This window comes from Bubalus kerabau, chromosome 10, assembly GCF_029407905.1.
Source record: "Bubalus kerabau isolate K-KA32 ecotype Philippines breed swamp buffalo chromosome 10, PCC_UOA_SB_1v2, whole genome shotgun sequence".
NCBI lineage: Eukaryota > Metazoa > Chordata > Mammalia > Artiodactyla > Bovidae > Bubalus > Bubalus kerabau.
This window is the reverse complement of record NC_073633.1, coordinates 84,603,316-84,618,730: the sequence shown is the minus strand read 5'-3', so window position 1 is coordinate 84,618,730 and position 15,415 is coordinate 84,603,316. Positions and strand designations below refer to the sequence as shown.

The following is a 15,415-nucleotide window of genomic DNA, read 5'->3' as shown; positions in this document are numbered from 1 at the left end:
GTCGTGTCCGACTCCCAGCGACCCCATGAACTGCAGCCTACCAGACTCCTCCGTCCATGGGATTTTCCAGACAAGAGTACTGGAGTGGGTTGCCACTGCCTTCTCCATATATAAAATAGACAAGAATTTACTGGGTAGGTAGCACAGGGAACTACACTTATTATCTTATAATAACCAGTAATGGAAAAGAATTTTTAAAAAGAGTAGATATAACCAAATCACTTTCTGTGCACCTGTAAGTAATGCAATATTAACTCTACTTCAACTGTACTTCAGATTTAAGAAGAAGAGACAAAGATGATAGCATAGGTGTGCCCTTCATTTGAGGAAAAATCAAGATCTATTTACATACCTTTTAGAGGACTTTGAGAAGGATAGGAGTTGGGCAGCCCGTGACAGGGTAATTTTTCCTCAATTTCTGTCCCTTCCGTGGCCGCCCACGTTCCTGTATCCCAACAGAGGGAAGTCTGAGTGCTGCGTCTGGGAAGAATGAGCTGGAGGGCCGATTGCAGCCGCAGCCTCACAGTTCACTCATCCCCATGATGTTCTCCCCGCCTGAGTCACTGCTGGCATCCTGCATCCTCCGGGGGAACTTTGCAGAAGCCCACCAGGTGAGCCAGGTTCTTGTGCAACAGGCGTTAGGAGCCTCAGCCTCACCTTGTCACAGGAAAGCGCTAGGGCAGCCTTTTACCGTCCAGGACCCGCGGGGCCACAGATAGAGGCAGGTGTGTGTGCAGCCAGAGCCACTCGGGTGCACCCGAGGACGCAATTCCAGCAGGAGAAGCAGGAGGGAGTCTGCATGTACGGAACCCCATCTTGAGCACTGTGGATTTCAAGAGCCAGCCAGGGGGAGATTTAAGCTGTTGAATCATTTGTTTTCTTAACATAAATGGTGTTTTAGCAAGATAAAATATTGGGCGGCAATCAAAACATTGATATTTATGTCTTTCCTTATAGTCCTTCTCTGAACATATATGTGGTTTTATAAAGTTAGAAATCACTGTGCAGACCATTTTTAACAAGAAATAGAATGCCAGTTGAATACGCAGGAAGTGGAGGGGGGCTAGCAGACTGTTAGGTTCATGTGTGTAGGGGAGATTGCAGGGAGTGAAAATGGAAAGACCCTTACTCCCTCTGAGCTACTCTCTCTGAGCTTTGATATCCTCACCTGAAAACTGGAGTTAAATGTAATACCTGCTTGTGCTGCTTCCTGAAATGTTAAGAGGATTGTGTGTAAGCTGTGAGAAATACAGGAATCCTCTGCTATTGTTTAAATGTAATAGCATAAAATCCCACTATTGTAATTTTTAAAACTCTCTTGTTGTACTTATGATGCCTATGCTGGTCTCTTAACACACAGGTCAGAATTTTTCTTTCATGTGAGTTTACATGGAAACATCCATGTGATGGGACAATTTTTGTTTAACTTCCTCTGACACATTTTAGCTCTTGTATTTTAATAACAGTGACAATTCTGTCCCTCTCAGGAGGATAGGACTCTCACTAGCCTTTCTGACACCCAAACCAAAAGTCAGTTATGAGGTCCCCTATGCTTTACCACTAAAGTGCTCACTTCCTTTTCTGAGAATTTGAGTTTTTCTTTTCTTCTTTTCTTTTTTAATAGAAGTTTTTCAACCTGGTTACAGAGCAAGTTGTGCATATAAGAAAATGCCAAAAAGTATTCACCAGAAAATAAAATTAGTTTTAATCTTATTATCCAGAGGAACGAATACTAAAGATAAAAGTATATTTTTTGCCAATGTCTTTCTGAAATATATGTGACCTTTATATAGAGCCAAGATCACTTTGAATCTAAAATTTTAGTACATTTTTTACATTACAAGTATTTGCTCTGTAACTGATTTTAGTGACCTTATCTGATCATGTAGCTGCGTTTGACCATTATTTTCAATCCTGTAATCATTGTAATAACTAGTGTAAAGATTATCACCTTTACACATGAAGACTTTGGAATTTTTTCATTAAGAAAGTTTCTCATAAAAATGACTGAGTCAAAGAATATAAACATTTTTAAAGCTCCATAGATTGCCAAATTGCTTTTCAAAAAAGATTGTGGCAGCTCATTCTACCACCACCCCCTGAGAGTTTATTTTTACACTTTGTCCTTATGATAGATGCACAGTAGTATGACTTTTTAATTCCCTGAATTTAAAATTTAAAAATCGGAAAGACCCTTACTCCCTCTGAGGTACTCTCTCTGAGCTTTGATATCCTCACCTGAAAACTGGAGTTAAATGTAATACCTGCTTGTGCTGCCTCCTGGAATGTTAAGAGGATTGTGTGCAAGCTGTGAGAAATACAGGAATCCTACTTGGAAGGGAAGGCATTTTTTCATCTGTGTATTAGTCACATGTATTTTCTCTTTGAAATTGTCTACATCATTTGCCTATACTCTGCTGGGGCTCTGGTGACTCTCTCGCTGACTTTTATGAGTCATTTCTACATTTGCTCTACTCTCTGCACATCCAGCACTCTTCCAGCCCCCCAAAGCAGCTGTCTCAGGGCCAGAGGCTGATGACTGGCAAGATTTCAGATCTGTAGACTCTCCCCACTCCAGCAGGCCCACCAAAAGCCACACTCCTTTCTCTCTCCTGTGACAGGTGGTGTTCACCTTCAACCTGAAGTCTTCACACAGTTCTGGGGAGCTGATGTTCATGGAGCGCTACCAGGAGGTGATCCAGGAGCTGGCCCGAGTAGAACATAAAATCGAAAACCAGAACTCAGACGGGGGCAGCACCATCCGAAGAACAGGAAGTGGCCGCTCCACCCTGCAGGCCATTGGCAGTGCTGCGGCCGCAGGTTCGGCTTCCCTCTTGTCGGGTGCTGAGGGAGTTGTGGGAGGAGGGTGTGGCCGAGAAACCACCCAAACCAGAGGCTCACCGTGAAGATGATAGAAACCCAGGGCAGGACACTTGCCTTAAAGAACAGCAGTCCTGACACCCCCGAGTCATCTTCTATCTGCGGCCAACTATGCTGACCACAGGGGTCTCTTACCTGCCGCTCGAACTATTTTCCATTAAGCCTGTCCTACGTGACTTATACTGAGGAGTGTGAATGCAGTTTCCACCATGGGTTTTGATGGCCATTATCTTGAGCTTTGGGGAATTGATTAGTGTATCTTCTTCCCATGTAGTTATTCAGGGATTATTTTACATTCCTAAAAAGTGAAGAAGTTTTGTCTAACATCTGTGGCCTGGGGTTCTCAGATCTCCAGGCCCAACCTTGGCTGTACTGTAGAAAGAGTTCATCCTTTCATTGTTTCTTGAAAGTGGAATCTTGTCCCATTTTTTACATCTTTTGCCGGTCTAGGCTGTATATATCAAGTTACCATCACACACTGCCCCTTCTATATGCTCCCAGAAATTTTCTTTACAGATTCAAAAGAATATATGCATATGCTTTTTGTTTTTAATATGAATGGGCTTTTATAACAAGTACTATTTTCTGCTTTTGTTTTTTACCAATATATTTTAGAGATCTTTTCAGATGAGCACACACAGACCTACCACATTCTTTCTCAGCCTACTTTTAGGCCCGACCTGGAAGAAACCCTTACTCCTCCTGACCTTATTACTACTTCTCAAAATAAAAGTGGTAGTGAGCATCATTTTAACCTCTTGCCTTTTACCCCCAACCACTGGGTGTCCAGGGATGGTATTTTATTCCATCTCTGATGTGACCGACAAGCTGCTCAGCACCTCTGGAGACCCCATCCCCACGCTCCAGGAGGACTTTTGGATAAGCAGTTGCCCAATGGAGCTCACTGCTCCCCTGAAAGAGGTTCTGGAGGACCTCAGCCCGCCTGCCATGGCTGCATTTGACCTGGCTTGCTCACAGTGCCAGCTCTGGAAAACCGGCAAGCAGCTCTTGGAAACAGCTGAACGGCGCCTTAACAGCAGCTTTGAGAGTCAGGGTGAGTATGCTTCTTTCACATGATCCCTATATTCTCAAATAAAGAGACAGGGTTTTGAGATGCTTGATAATTGTACAGGAAGAAAGTTACTGGGGAAGGAGGGACAAGGAGAAAGGATTGTTTCTTTATTTCTTCATGTCCATTCTGGTGACTAGTCTCTTGAGAGCCTCGCCTTCTTTTCTTTTTAATTTATTTTATTTCTGGCTGTGCTGGGTCTTCGCTGTTTCTCTAGTTGCAGAGAGCCAGGCTACTCTCTAGGTGTGGTGCTCAGACTTCTCATTACAGTGGCTTCTCTTATTACAGAGCATAGGCTGTAGCACATGAGGGACTCAGTAGTTGTAGCTCCCCGGCTCTAGAGCACAGACTCAGTAGTTGTGGCATGAGGGCTTATTTGCTCTGCGGTATGTGGGATCTTCCCCCATCAGGGATCAAACCCGTGCCTCGTGCATTGGCAGGCGGATTCTTTACCACTGAGCCACCAGGAAAGCCCAAGAATCTCACCTTCTTAACAGACATAATAGTCTACAGTCATTTGGGGAAATTTTCTTCTGGTTTATAGATAAACTCAAGAAAGAGATAAACATTCAAAACTGGTTCAAATGGCATTGCTGATACAGTGGTGAATATAGTTGCCTTCCAAAAATGGTACAAATGGAATTTGTGCCCCTAAACTGCATACCTCCTCCACAGCGAATCCCACTTCACTTTAAACCTGGGTCTCAAACTTGTACACCAGGTATAAGGGAAAATTTTAGTGGATCACAGTTAAGGGGAGGATTGTACCTTGAGGTTAATGATATCCCAGAATGTGTCTGTGGAGTTCTTAGAGGAATGAAGGTAGAGGAATGTGAAGAAAGAATTAGGCAAAGTGTCACTCCCCACCCATCCTTGATACACACACCCAACACTGGAAGGAGTGACGAGGCAGAGAGAAAGGAACGTACTCTGAGTAATACGGAGGGCGGAATGGTGAACAAGTGTGACATGAGTAGCTTTCCCTGGGTTCAGTGATTCGCTGGGAGAGCCCACAGGACTCAGCATATAGTCATACTCATGGCTACAAATTGTATCATCAAAAGGACACAAAGCAAAATTAGCAAAGGGAAAAGGCTCATGGGATAAAGTCTGGAGGAAACCAGACATAAGCTTCCAGGAGTTCTCTCCCACTGGAGTCACACGGGACGTACTGAGCTCTCCCAGCAATAAGTTGTGACAACAAACAAACGTGAAATGTTGTTTACTGGAAGCTCATCAGTGACCCAGAGCCCAAGGTTTTTATTGGGGGCTGGTGACAAAGGCACCCACTGCCCAACATGTACCAAACTTCCAGACTCTCGGAAGGAAGGCAGGTGTTCAGCATAAACCACACCGTACAAACGGTTTAGGCGCAATCAGTCACTTCCATCATTTAGGGAGAATTTTGTCAGTGTAGAAAAGCTTCTACCAGTCAAGTTCGGAGATGCCAGCCAAGGACCAACCTTGCCAGCAGGCCTTTCTGAGGATAGCAGTCTCAGGCCTTCTGTGTTAACTCTTTTATGCACGCCCTTCCAAATCACTTCTGAGCTGTTGGCTTGAAATCCTTTAATGCTGACATAGTCCTTCTAAGAAAGTGTACTGTGGCATACACAATGCTGTTTTTACTGAACAGTTTACTTCCCCCTCGTCTAGCACTTATATTCTAAAATGAATGAAGATTATATAATATTCAGGCCAACTGGTTTCATGCCAATCAGGAATTAATTTAGTACCTGCTGCATTTCCAGATTATTTGAAGTTTATGGAGCACAAGAGAGGTATAAGGAATAATCTCTACATAAAATTCTTTATAGTCTAGTCAGGGTATCAGGATACAACTTAAAACAATTAGAGGAGACTGGATCCCAACTCAAATTCTCAACTAAGAAAGGTACCAAGGCAAATCCACAAGAAGTGCCTGGTTGGCTTGGGACAGCAATTCCCCAGGAATACCAGAGCTCCTGGGTCTGCTGCTGTGGACAGCTGAGGCATCTTGCCTCAGATAGCCCTGGAACCACAAGCATGGAATACACCAGATTTACTGGTCTACTCAACCGGCACAGCATCTACCTCCCCCTTAATATTGAAGGAGATAAAACTTTACACGTAAACACAGGACTTTCAATCTCTGAAAGTACCTTATGTTTTTTCTGCATTCCCTCTTGATTCATCCATTTCCAGGTCGCCGGCTAGACCACGTATTCGTCAATGCTGATGGCATTCGAGGTTTTCCAGGCGTTCTTCAGCAGATCAGTAAGATTCTCAATTACCCACTTGTGTCAGCCGGGCAAATCAAATCAGGTGAGCTGCTTAACTACCTTTTTTAAATCTCCTGGACTGGGAACGTTGGGTCAGCATCAGACCTGACTTTTTCTTTCTCGTTTGCTCTCTATAGAGAGTGGAGAGGATAAAGGAGGAGGTCCCCCACGGTGCAGCATTGCTGAGCTGCTTCAGATGTGTTGGCCCAGCCTCACCGAGGACTGTGTAGCCAGCCACACCACCCTCTCCCAGCAGCTGGAGCAGATCCTGCAGTCGCTAAGAGAAGCACTAGAGCTGCCAGGTACCAGTCCTTCTGTAAGGGAGCAGTTGAGGTTGAACTAGGGGAAGGACATAGTGGAGCGTGAAGGAGCACATTGGAATGGAGGCTTAGGACTCAGAAATGGGCCCTTGTGTGTGCGTGCTGAGTCGCTTCAGCCATGTCCGACTCTTTGCCACCCTGTAGACTGTAGCCCGCCAGGCTCCTCTGTCCATGACATTCTCCAGGCATGAGTGGGTTGCCATGCCCTCCTCCAGGGGATCTTCCTGACCCAGGGATTGAACCCAAGTCTCCTGCATTAGTAGGTGGGTTCTTTACCACTAGCGCCACCTGGGAAGCCCAGAAGTGGGCCCTACCAGCACTCTAGTTAACCAGGACTGGTCTTGTAACTAATCCCACATGTTTTCCCCACCTCCTAAGTGAAGGGATGCTTAGCGCACCATTAGCTGGTACACGTTTCTCATTCCTAATGAAAGATATACCCAGAAGTCACTCCATAAACATTGGCCAAACCGTGCCCAAAAGAGTGCTGTGCATTTCGCAAAGGAGTTCCACCCCAGAGACACTGGGGTGAAACTGGAACTCTTCACCCTAATTTCTCCAGACTCAGAACTCTTCCTGGCTGAGAATCATTTGCACAGGGAACCAAGTTGGGATTGTATGGTGAAAGTCACTCAGTCGTGTCCTACTCTGCGACACCAGGAACTATACAGTCCATGGAATTCTCCAGGACAGAATACTGGAGTGGGTAGCCTTTCCCTTCTCCAGGGGATCTTCCCAACCCAGCAATCAAACCCAGGTCTCCCACACTGCAGGCAGATTCTTTACCTAAGCCACCAGGGAAGCCCAAGAATACTGGAGTGGGTAGCCTATCCCTTCTCCAGCAGATCTGCCCAACCCAGAAATCGAACCTGTGTCTCCTGCATTACAGGCAGATTCTTTACCAACTGAGCTATCAGGGAAGCCCTTGGGATTGTGTAGCTGCCTTAAAGTGTAATACTGTAATCCTACAGCTTGGGATGCCCCATGCAGTGTATATTTGTATTTATATTTCATAAACTTAGGATTTTATAGCTGCCTTGTAAGTATAATACCCAAGTATAGGATGCCCCATGTAGAACTGAGCAGAGGCTCAGTTCCCGTATTGTGTTGGAAATTGACCCAAAGCCAGATGCACAGACTCAAGACTGCATGCCTTCTCCTTCCGTAACTCTTCCCAGAACCCAAGAGTACCCCACTCTCCTCCCTGGTGGAGCAGGTGGCCCAGAAAGCTCCGGAGGCCGAGGCCCACCCTGTGTATATCCAGGCTCAGCTCCTCCAGAAGAACCTGGGCAAACAGACGGCAGCAGGCAGCAAGCGGACTGACTACATGGGCACCTTCTTCAGGTACTGCAGCACCCTGGCTGCTGTTCTCCTTCGGAGCCTGAGCTCTGAGCCTGGTAAGTAGCAGGAAAAAGGAAATACAGCCAGGACCAGCCCACGAGTGTCTAGGGCAAGGAAGAAGAAGGCACACGATGAAGAGGTTCCAGGTGCAGCAGTAGATGTATGAGGTCCTCTCTTATTCACCTCTATCTCCCCGATGCCTCATGCAGTGGTACAGCACACGAGAGTATTCAGTACATTTTGATGGCATTAATGACTCAAAAATACTCTCTCAGATCTTCCATCTACTGTGGATATGAAAACTGAGAAGAGGAATTGAGTCTCTGTTTAAAATGCCAGACGCTTACTTGAGTCCACAGAGCAAGTATTACCTGCACTTCAGTCACATGGAAGGGAGCAGAAATTGCTATTTGTGGCTAGACATGTTCACTGAAGTGTGTCTGTAGTTGGAAGTCTCTAGAACAGTGGTAAGGCGTAGATAAACCTGCGGTCAGCATCATGTCAAGAATACCTTTTACCTAGAAAAATACCAATGAAAGGACTTTCCGTGTAGTTTTGACACTATTTTTGTTGGTGATTCTGGAAAATAGGGCTCTGAATGTTGCAGTCCGTGATGCAAAGATCACTTTCTTTACTTCTGCAGATCACGTGGAGGTCAAGGTAGGAAACCCCTTTGTTCTCCTGCAACAAAGCTCTTCCCAACTGGTGTCACACCTCCTGCTTGAGCGACAAGTACCCCCAGACAGGTAGGAGCCACCCTGTGAGTGTCGGGCATGGGCCTTCCTAATTGTTTCATCAAGGAAACCAAGGGCTCAGCGGAGCTGTGTTTGAGTTCAGTACAGGAAGCGGGGATTTCTTCAACTTTTCCATTAATTTGCAGTTACTCTTATGCAGGCTTCATTAAAATTCAATGTGCCTTGTTTCTTCCTATCCCCATCTAAATAAAGGGGTTAAAATCAGATTAAAAATAAATAAGTAAATAAAATAAAGAGGTGACTCTACTTAAGAGTAGGCAAAAATCCAAAACGTTGATAACACAATTAGTTGGCTAGGCTGTAGGAAAACAAACATTCTCACAGATTACCAGCAGGATATAAATTGGTACAGCCCCTGTGGGAAAGCAGTTTGTCCATGTCCACTAAAATGATGATCCGCATTTTTGACATTTTTGGCAGTCCACATTGGGAAATTTATCCCAAAGCTTTATTATCCATCTGAAAAATGCTGTATGTACTAAGTCATTTTATCACAACTTTGTATGGCATAGCCATCGTCCACTAATAGGAGACTAGTTAAATTCAGGTTCCTCCAGATAATGGAATGCTGTGTAGCTATAAAAAAAAAAAAAAAAAAGAATAAGGGGCCTCTCTGTAGATGGATATGGACAGATCTACCAGATGTGTTATTAAATAAAAAAGCAAGGGGCAGGGCATTGGGTCTAATAGGCTGCCTTTTGAGTTAAAAAGAGGAGGGGAATAGGGGGAAACAGTCTGCATTTACCTCTGTTTGTTTAAACATAAAGAAATTTGGAGATTGAGTGATGGTGCCCAGGTACTCAAGCCTTGCGTGCCCTCTGCTTCTTTCCCTCCAGGCTGGCAGCCCTCCTGGCCCAAGAGGGTCTGAGCCTGAGCGTGCCGCAGGTCATTGTCAACTGCTGCTGCGAGCCCCTCACCCTCTGCTCCTCCAGGCAGAGCAAGCAGACGTCAGCCCTTCTGACCCGCCTGGGCACCCTGGCCCAGCTGCATACCTCCCGCTGCCTGGATGACCTCCCACTTTCCACGCTGAGCTGCCTGAAGTCAACTGAGAACCCCACACTGGAGAGAAAGCCCCCTTCCTCCCCGAGGGACTCATCACCCCCAGCCCTCACCTCCTCCGCCTTGGCCTTTCTGAAGTCCCGCTCGAAGCTGCTGGCTACTGTGGCCTGTCTGGGGGCTTCCCGGGGGTCAAAGGTCACCAAGCCCAGCTTGTCATGGAAGGAGCTTCGTGGCCGCAGGGAAGTGCCTCTGACAGCCGAGCAGGTAGCTCGGGAGTGTGAGCGCCTCCTGGAACAGTTCCCTCTGCTGGAGGCCTCCCTCCTGGCTGCCTGGGAACCCCTCCGAGGGTCCTCCGAGCAGGGGCAGAGTCTGGCCGCGAGTCTTTGTGGCCAGGCCAGTCTCTCCACCGTCCTCCTGGGCCTCCATTCTCCCACTGCCCTGGACGTGCTCACCGAGGCCTTCGAGGAAGCCCTGGTGGCTAGAGATTGGCGCCGGGCCCTTCAGCTCACTGATGTGTATGGACGAGATATGGACGACTTGAGCAGCATACAGGATGCAGTCTTGAGCTGTGCAGCGGCTTGTGGTGAGCAGAAAGCTGTGTCTTCCTCCTTCAGCTAGTGGTAATAACATTGAGCGTTCACCGAGTGGCTCATCATGTCTGATTCTCACAGGAACTCTAGAGAAAGGTGCCGCCATAGTCTGATGATACTGAGAGGCAAGCCAGGCCCAGAGTGTGGGAAACTGCCCAGGATAGTCAGTGGTGAAGCAGAGCTTAGAACCCAAGCCAATCAAACTTTGGGACAGGCACTCATAACCAGTATTCTCAACCCTGCATATCAGAATCGTTGGCAAATGTTATAGACTACAAATACCTGAGTCCCATTTCCAGAGAGAAGGCAATGGCACCCCACTCCAGTACTTTTGCCTTGGAAAATCCCATGGACGGAGGAGCCTGGTAGGCTGCCGTCCATGGAGTTGCGAAGAGTCGGACACGACTGAGCGACTTCACTTTCACTTTTTACTTTCATGCATTGGAGAAGGAAATGGCAACCCACTCCAGTATTCTTGCCTGGAGAATCCCAGGAACGGGGGAGCCTAGTGGGCTGCCGCCTATGGGGCCGCACAGAGTCGGACACGACTGAAGCAACTTCGCAGCAGCAGCAGCATTTCCAGAAGCCCATGATAAGGTTCAGGCAAGTGTTTGCTTTAAAAGAGCAATCAGGAAAGTTTTTCTGTAAAGGGCTTTGTAAGCTCTACAGGCTTGGTGGCAACCTCTCGGATCTGTCATTATGACATGAAATCAGCCATAGACCATAAATAAGCGAGTGTGGCTATCTTCTAATAAATCTTTATAAAAACAGACCCTTTCCCTGATGGTAAAGAGCTCACCTGCCAGTGTAGGAGGCACTGGTTTGATCCCTAGTCCAGGAAGATCCCACCTGCTGGCGGAGCCCAACAGAGCCCATGGGACCACAACTATTGAGGTGGTCAACTGTGCTCTAGAGCCCACCACAATGAGAAGCCACAACCACACCTGTGCTCTAGAGCCCACCACAATGAAAAGCCTGCACACCGCAACTAGAAAGTTGCCTGTGCTCACTGCAACTAGAGAAAGCCTGGGCAGTGACAAAGACCCAGTGCACTCAAGAGTAAATAAATAAATGATTTTTTAAAATTATTTAAAACACACATACACAGGGGCCTGTTAGTCAACTCCTACTATAAAAGGTCCCCAGGAGACTGATGTGTACCCAGAGGTGAGAGTGGCGACCTTCAGCCCTCCACTAGGGGGAGCAAGAGCCAGGCAGGCTGTGAGTGGGTCCTTGGCTTCTCTATGGAAAGGAGAAAATCCTTCCTTGAGAAGGTGGAGAAAATCCTTCCTTGAGAAGGTGGAGAAATCCATGACCAGCTCTGAGGTCTTAATGGCTTGGAGTCTGTGTTTCAGCTCTATGATGTGGGAGTGTGAGAAAGAGAGCTTCTAAGTAAAAACAACAGTTAAAAAAAAAAACAAACAAACACCTAGTTTGCCTGCAATAACTTTCAAGTCATAATGTAGGAAGCAGCACAGAAATACAGGGAAAACCAAAAGTTCTGCTGACAAGTTGAGTCTGAAACGGTGCTGTGCATGCAGCTTGCCAAACCATAGAGCTCCTCATCTGTTCTTCTGCCTTCTCTTCATTCTTTCTCCCTTTTTTCCTTTCTCCTCTCTTCTCTTCTCCTCCTTTCTCTTCAGAAACTCCCATGACTTTGATTTCATTTGCATAAACAAGAAACAAGATATAGCATCTGTCCCCATCATAGAATTGTTCCAAGTATAAAAACTAATTTGGGTCGGATGGATCTTCAGGACCCCACCCAACTCCTGTTTTGTAAAACTGAACGCAGCCCTTCTCTTAAGAAGTAACCTGGACTCCTGAGCTCCCGTGCCAGGCTTGCTGAACATCTTTTTGTCTTGTAGACAAAGAAGGTTGGCAGTACCTGTTTGCTGTGAAGGATGCATGTCTGAGAAGTCAGCTAACACTGCAGTTTGTGGACCGGTGGCCCCTGGAGTGGTGCCTGGAGATCCTGGCCTACTGCCTTTCCGACACAGCTGTCCAAGATGGGCTGGAGTGTGAGCTACGGAGAAAGCGTGCAGAGCTGCAGGTGTATCAGAAGGTATAGGACCTGGCATCAAGAGAAAGGAAGTAGGCTTCTTACCCTGTTACCAGCTCCAGCCTGTTCTCATGTGATGGTGGATTTTAAGAAACAAAATCTAGGCCTGGCTATTTCTCTGTATCTAGCTTCTGTTCTTAGGTGAATATCGATAGGGTCTCTTATCTGGTTCCCATTTTATTGACTCCTATGATTTTAAATACATATGTGTCAGATGAGGATTAAAAATCATAACAAGATTAACACTGCAATGATGCTCTACAGTCTAAAAAGCATCTTTTTTATGTGTAGGCATACCTTTCTTTTTTTTGATGCACTTTGCTCTTTTGCATTTTGCAGATACTACGTTTTTTACAAATTGAAGGTCTGTGGCAACCCTGTGTTGAGTGTCTCTTGGCACCATTTGTCCAATAGCATTTACTCTTCATGTCTCTGTGTCACATTTTGAGAATTCTCACCGTATTTCACACTTTTTCGTCATTATTATATTTGTTATGGTGATCTGTGATCACTGAACTCTGATGTTGCTGTCACAAAAAGATTACACCTGGATGAAGGCTCAGATGCTAAAAAATAGCATTTCTTAGAAATAAAATATTTAATTAAGGCATGTGCATTTTTCAGACAATGTACAATTTATAGACTATAGTATAGTGTAAACATAACTTTATTTGTACTGGGAAGCCAAACAATTCGTGTGACTCACTTTATTATTACATTCATTTTGTCGTCGTCTAGAATTGAACCCACAGTATCCCCAAGGAATACCTGTATATTTGAGCTTTGTGTACATTTTATGGATATGGTGTCTTTGTTGGTGGTGGTCAAGAGTTTTTATAGAATTTAATCTCTGTCTTCTTTAAAGATTATTTTAAACTTCAGTTAAATTTCGGTGTTGCTGTTGTTCAGTCACCTAGTTGTGTCTGACTCTGTGTGACCCCATGGACTACAACACACCGGGCTCCCCTGTCCTTTAGGGAAATTTGCTCAAATTCATGTCCATTGACTCAGTGATGCTATCTAACCATTTCACCCTCTGCCACCCCCTTCTATTTTTTGCCTTCGGTCTTTCACGGCATCAGGGTCTTTTTCAATGAGTCGGCTCTTCACATCAGGTGGACAAAGTGTTGGAGCTTCAGCATCAGTCCTTCCAAGAAATATTCAGGGTTAATTTCCTTTAGGATTTACTGATTTGATCTCCTTGCAGTTCAAGGGACTCTGAGGAGTCTTCTCCAGTACCACAATTCAAAAACATCAATTCGTTGACACTCAGCCTTCTTTATGGTCCCAATTCTCACTTCTGTACCTGACTACTGGAAAAATCATAGCTTTGACTACATGGACCTTTGTCGGCAAAGTGATGTCTCTGCTTTTTAATACACTGTCTAGGTCTGTCATGGCTTTTCTTCCATGGAGCAAGCATCTTTTAATTTCACGGCTGCAGTCACTGTCCATAGTGATTTTAGAGACTAGGAAGATAAACTCTGTCACTGCTTCCACTTTTTTCCCTTCTGTTTGCCAGGAAGTGATGGGACTGGATGCTATAATCTTCGTTTTTTGAATTTTGAGTTTTAAGTCAGCTTTTTCACTCTGCTCTTTCATCTTCATCAAGAGGCTTTTTAGTTCCTTTTCACTTTCTGTCATTTAGAGTGGTATCATCTGCATATCTGAGGTTGTTGATATTTCTCCCAGCAATCTTGATTCTAGCTTGTGATTCATCCAGCTCAGCATTTTACATGATATACTCTGCTATACCTTGTCATACTCCTTTTCCAATTTTGAACCAGTTTGTTCATATTGTTTCATGTCCAATTCTAACCGTTGCTTCTTGACCCACATATAAGTTTCTTAGGAGACAGGTAAGGTGGTTTGGTATTCCCATCTCTTTAAGAATTTTGCCTTCTTTCACTTCTTTTTCTTGGGGATGGTTTTGGCCACCATCTCCTGTACAATGTTACAAACCTCTGTACATAGTTCTTTAGGTACTCTGTCTAAGAGATCTAATCCCTTGAATCTATTTGTCACCTCCACTATATAATCATAAGGGATTTTATTTAGGTCATACCTGAATGACCTAGTGGTTTTCCCTACTTTCTTCAATTTAAGCCTAAATTTTGCAATAAGGAGCTCATGATCTGAGCCACAGTCAGCTCCCAGTCTTGATTTGCTGACTGTATAGAGTTTCTCCATCTTCAGCTGCCAAGAACATAATCTGATTTTGGTATGACCATTTGGTGATGTCCATGTGTAGAGTCATCTCTTGGGTTGTTGGGAAATGGTGTTTACTAAGACTTTGGCCACCTCATGCGAAGAGTTGACTCATTCGAAAAGACTCTGATGCTGGGAGGGATTGGGGGCAAGAGGAGAAGGGGACGACAGAGAATGAGATGGCTGGATGGCATCACTGACTCGATGGACATGAGTCTCAGTGAACTCTGGGAGTTGGTGATGGACAGGGAGGCCTGGTGTGCTGCGATTCATGGGGTCGCAAAGAGTCAGACATGACTAAGCGACTGATCTGATCTGATCTGAAGACCAGTGTGTTCTCTTGGCAAAGCTCTGTTAGCCTTTGTCCAGGTTCATTTTGTACTCCAAGGCCCAACTTGCCTGTTCCTCCAGGTATCTCTTGCCTTCCCACTTTTGCATTCCAATCCACTATGATGAAAAGGACACCTTTTTTTGGTGTTAGCTGTAGAAGGTCTTATAGAGCCGGTCAACTTCAGCTTCTTTGGTGTTAGTGGTTGGGGCTTAGACTTGGATTACTATGATATTGAGTGGTTTACCTTGGAAACAAACTGAGATCATTCTGTCATTTTTGAAACTGCACCCAAGTACTGCATTTTGGATTCTTTTGTTGACTATGAGGGCTACTCCATTTCTTATAAGAAATTGTTGCCCACAGTAGTAGATATAATGGTCATCTGAATTAAATTCACCCATTCCCGTCCATTTTAGTTGGCTGATTCCTAAGATGTCAATGTTCACTCATGTCATCTCCTGCTTGATCATGTCCAATTTACCTTGCTTTAGGACCTAACATTTCAGGTTCCTGTGCAGTATTGCTGTATACAGCATTGCACTTTACTTTCATTCCCAGACACATCCACAATTGAGCGTCATTTCCACTTTGGCCTAGCCACT

General features: G+C 45.2%; 1 protein-coding gene across 3 annotated transcripts in view; it reads left to right on the top strand.

The window, feature by feature from the left end:
- The window catches only part of ZFYVE26 (zinc finger FYVE-type containing 26), a 70,566-nt gene that overhangs the window by 19,375 nt on the left and 35,776 nt on the right, over window positions 1-15,415 (top strand). For all 3 annotated transcript variants that reach the window (XM_055538412.1, XM_055538410.1, XM_055538411.1), the window contains exons 14-22: window positions 460-611; window positions 2,622-2,820; window positions 3,671-3,934; window positions 6,131-6,250; window positions 6,345-6,509; window positions 7,706-7,924; window positions 8,512-8,614; window positions 9,460-10,205; window positions 12,081-12,277. In XM_055538412.1, coding sequence (XP_055394387.1) covers window positions 460-611; window positions 2,622-2,820; window positions 3,671-3,934; window positions 6,131-6,250; window positions 6,345-6,509; window positions 7,706-7,924; window positions 8,512-8,614; window positions 9,460-10,205; window positions 12,081-12,277 — 2,165 coding nt within the window. The remainder of the gene's footprint in view (window positions 1-459; window positions 612-2,621; window positions 2,821-3,670; window positions 3,935-6,130; window positions 6,251-6,344; window positions 6,510-7,705; window positions 7,925-8,511; window positions 8,615-9,459; window positions 10,206-12,080; window positions 12,278-15,415) is intronic.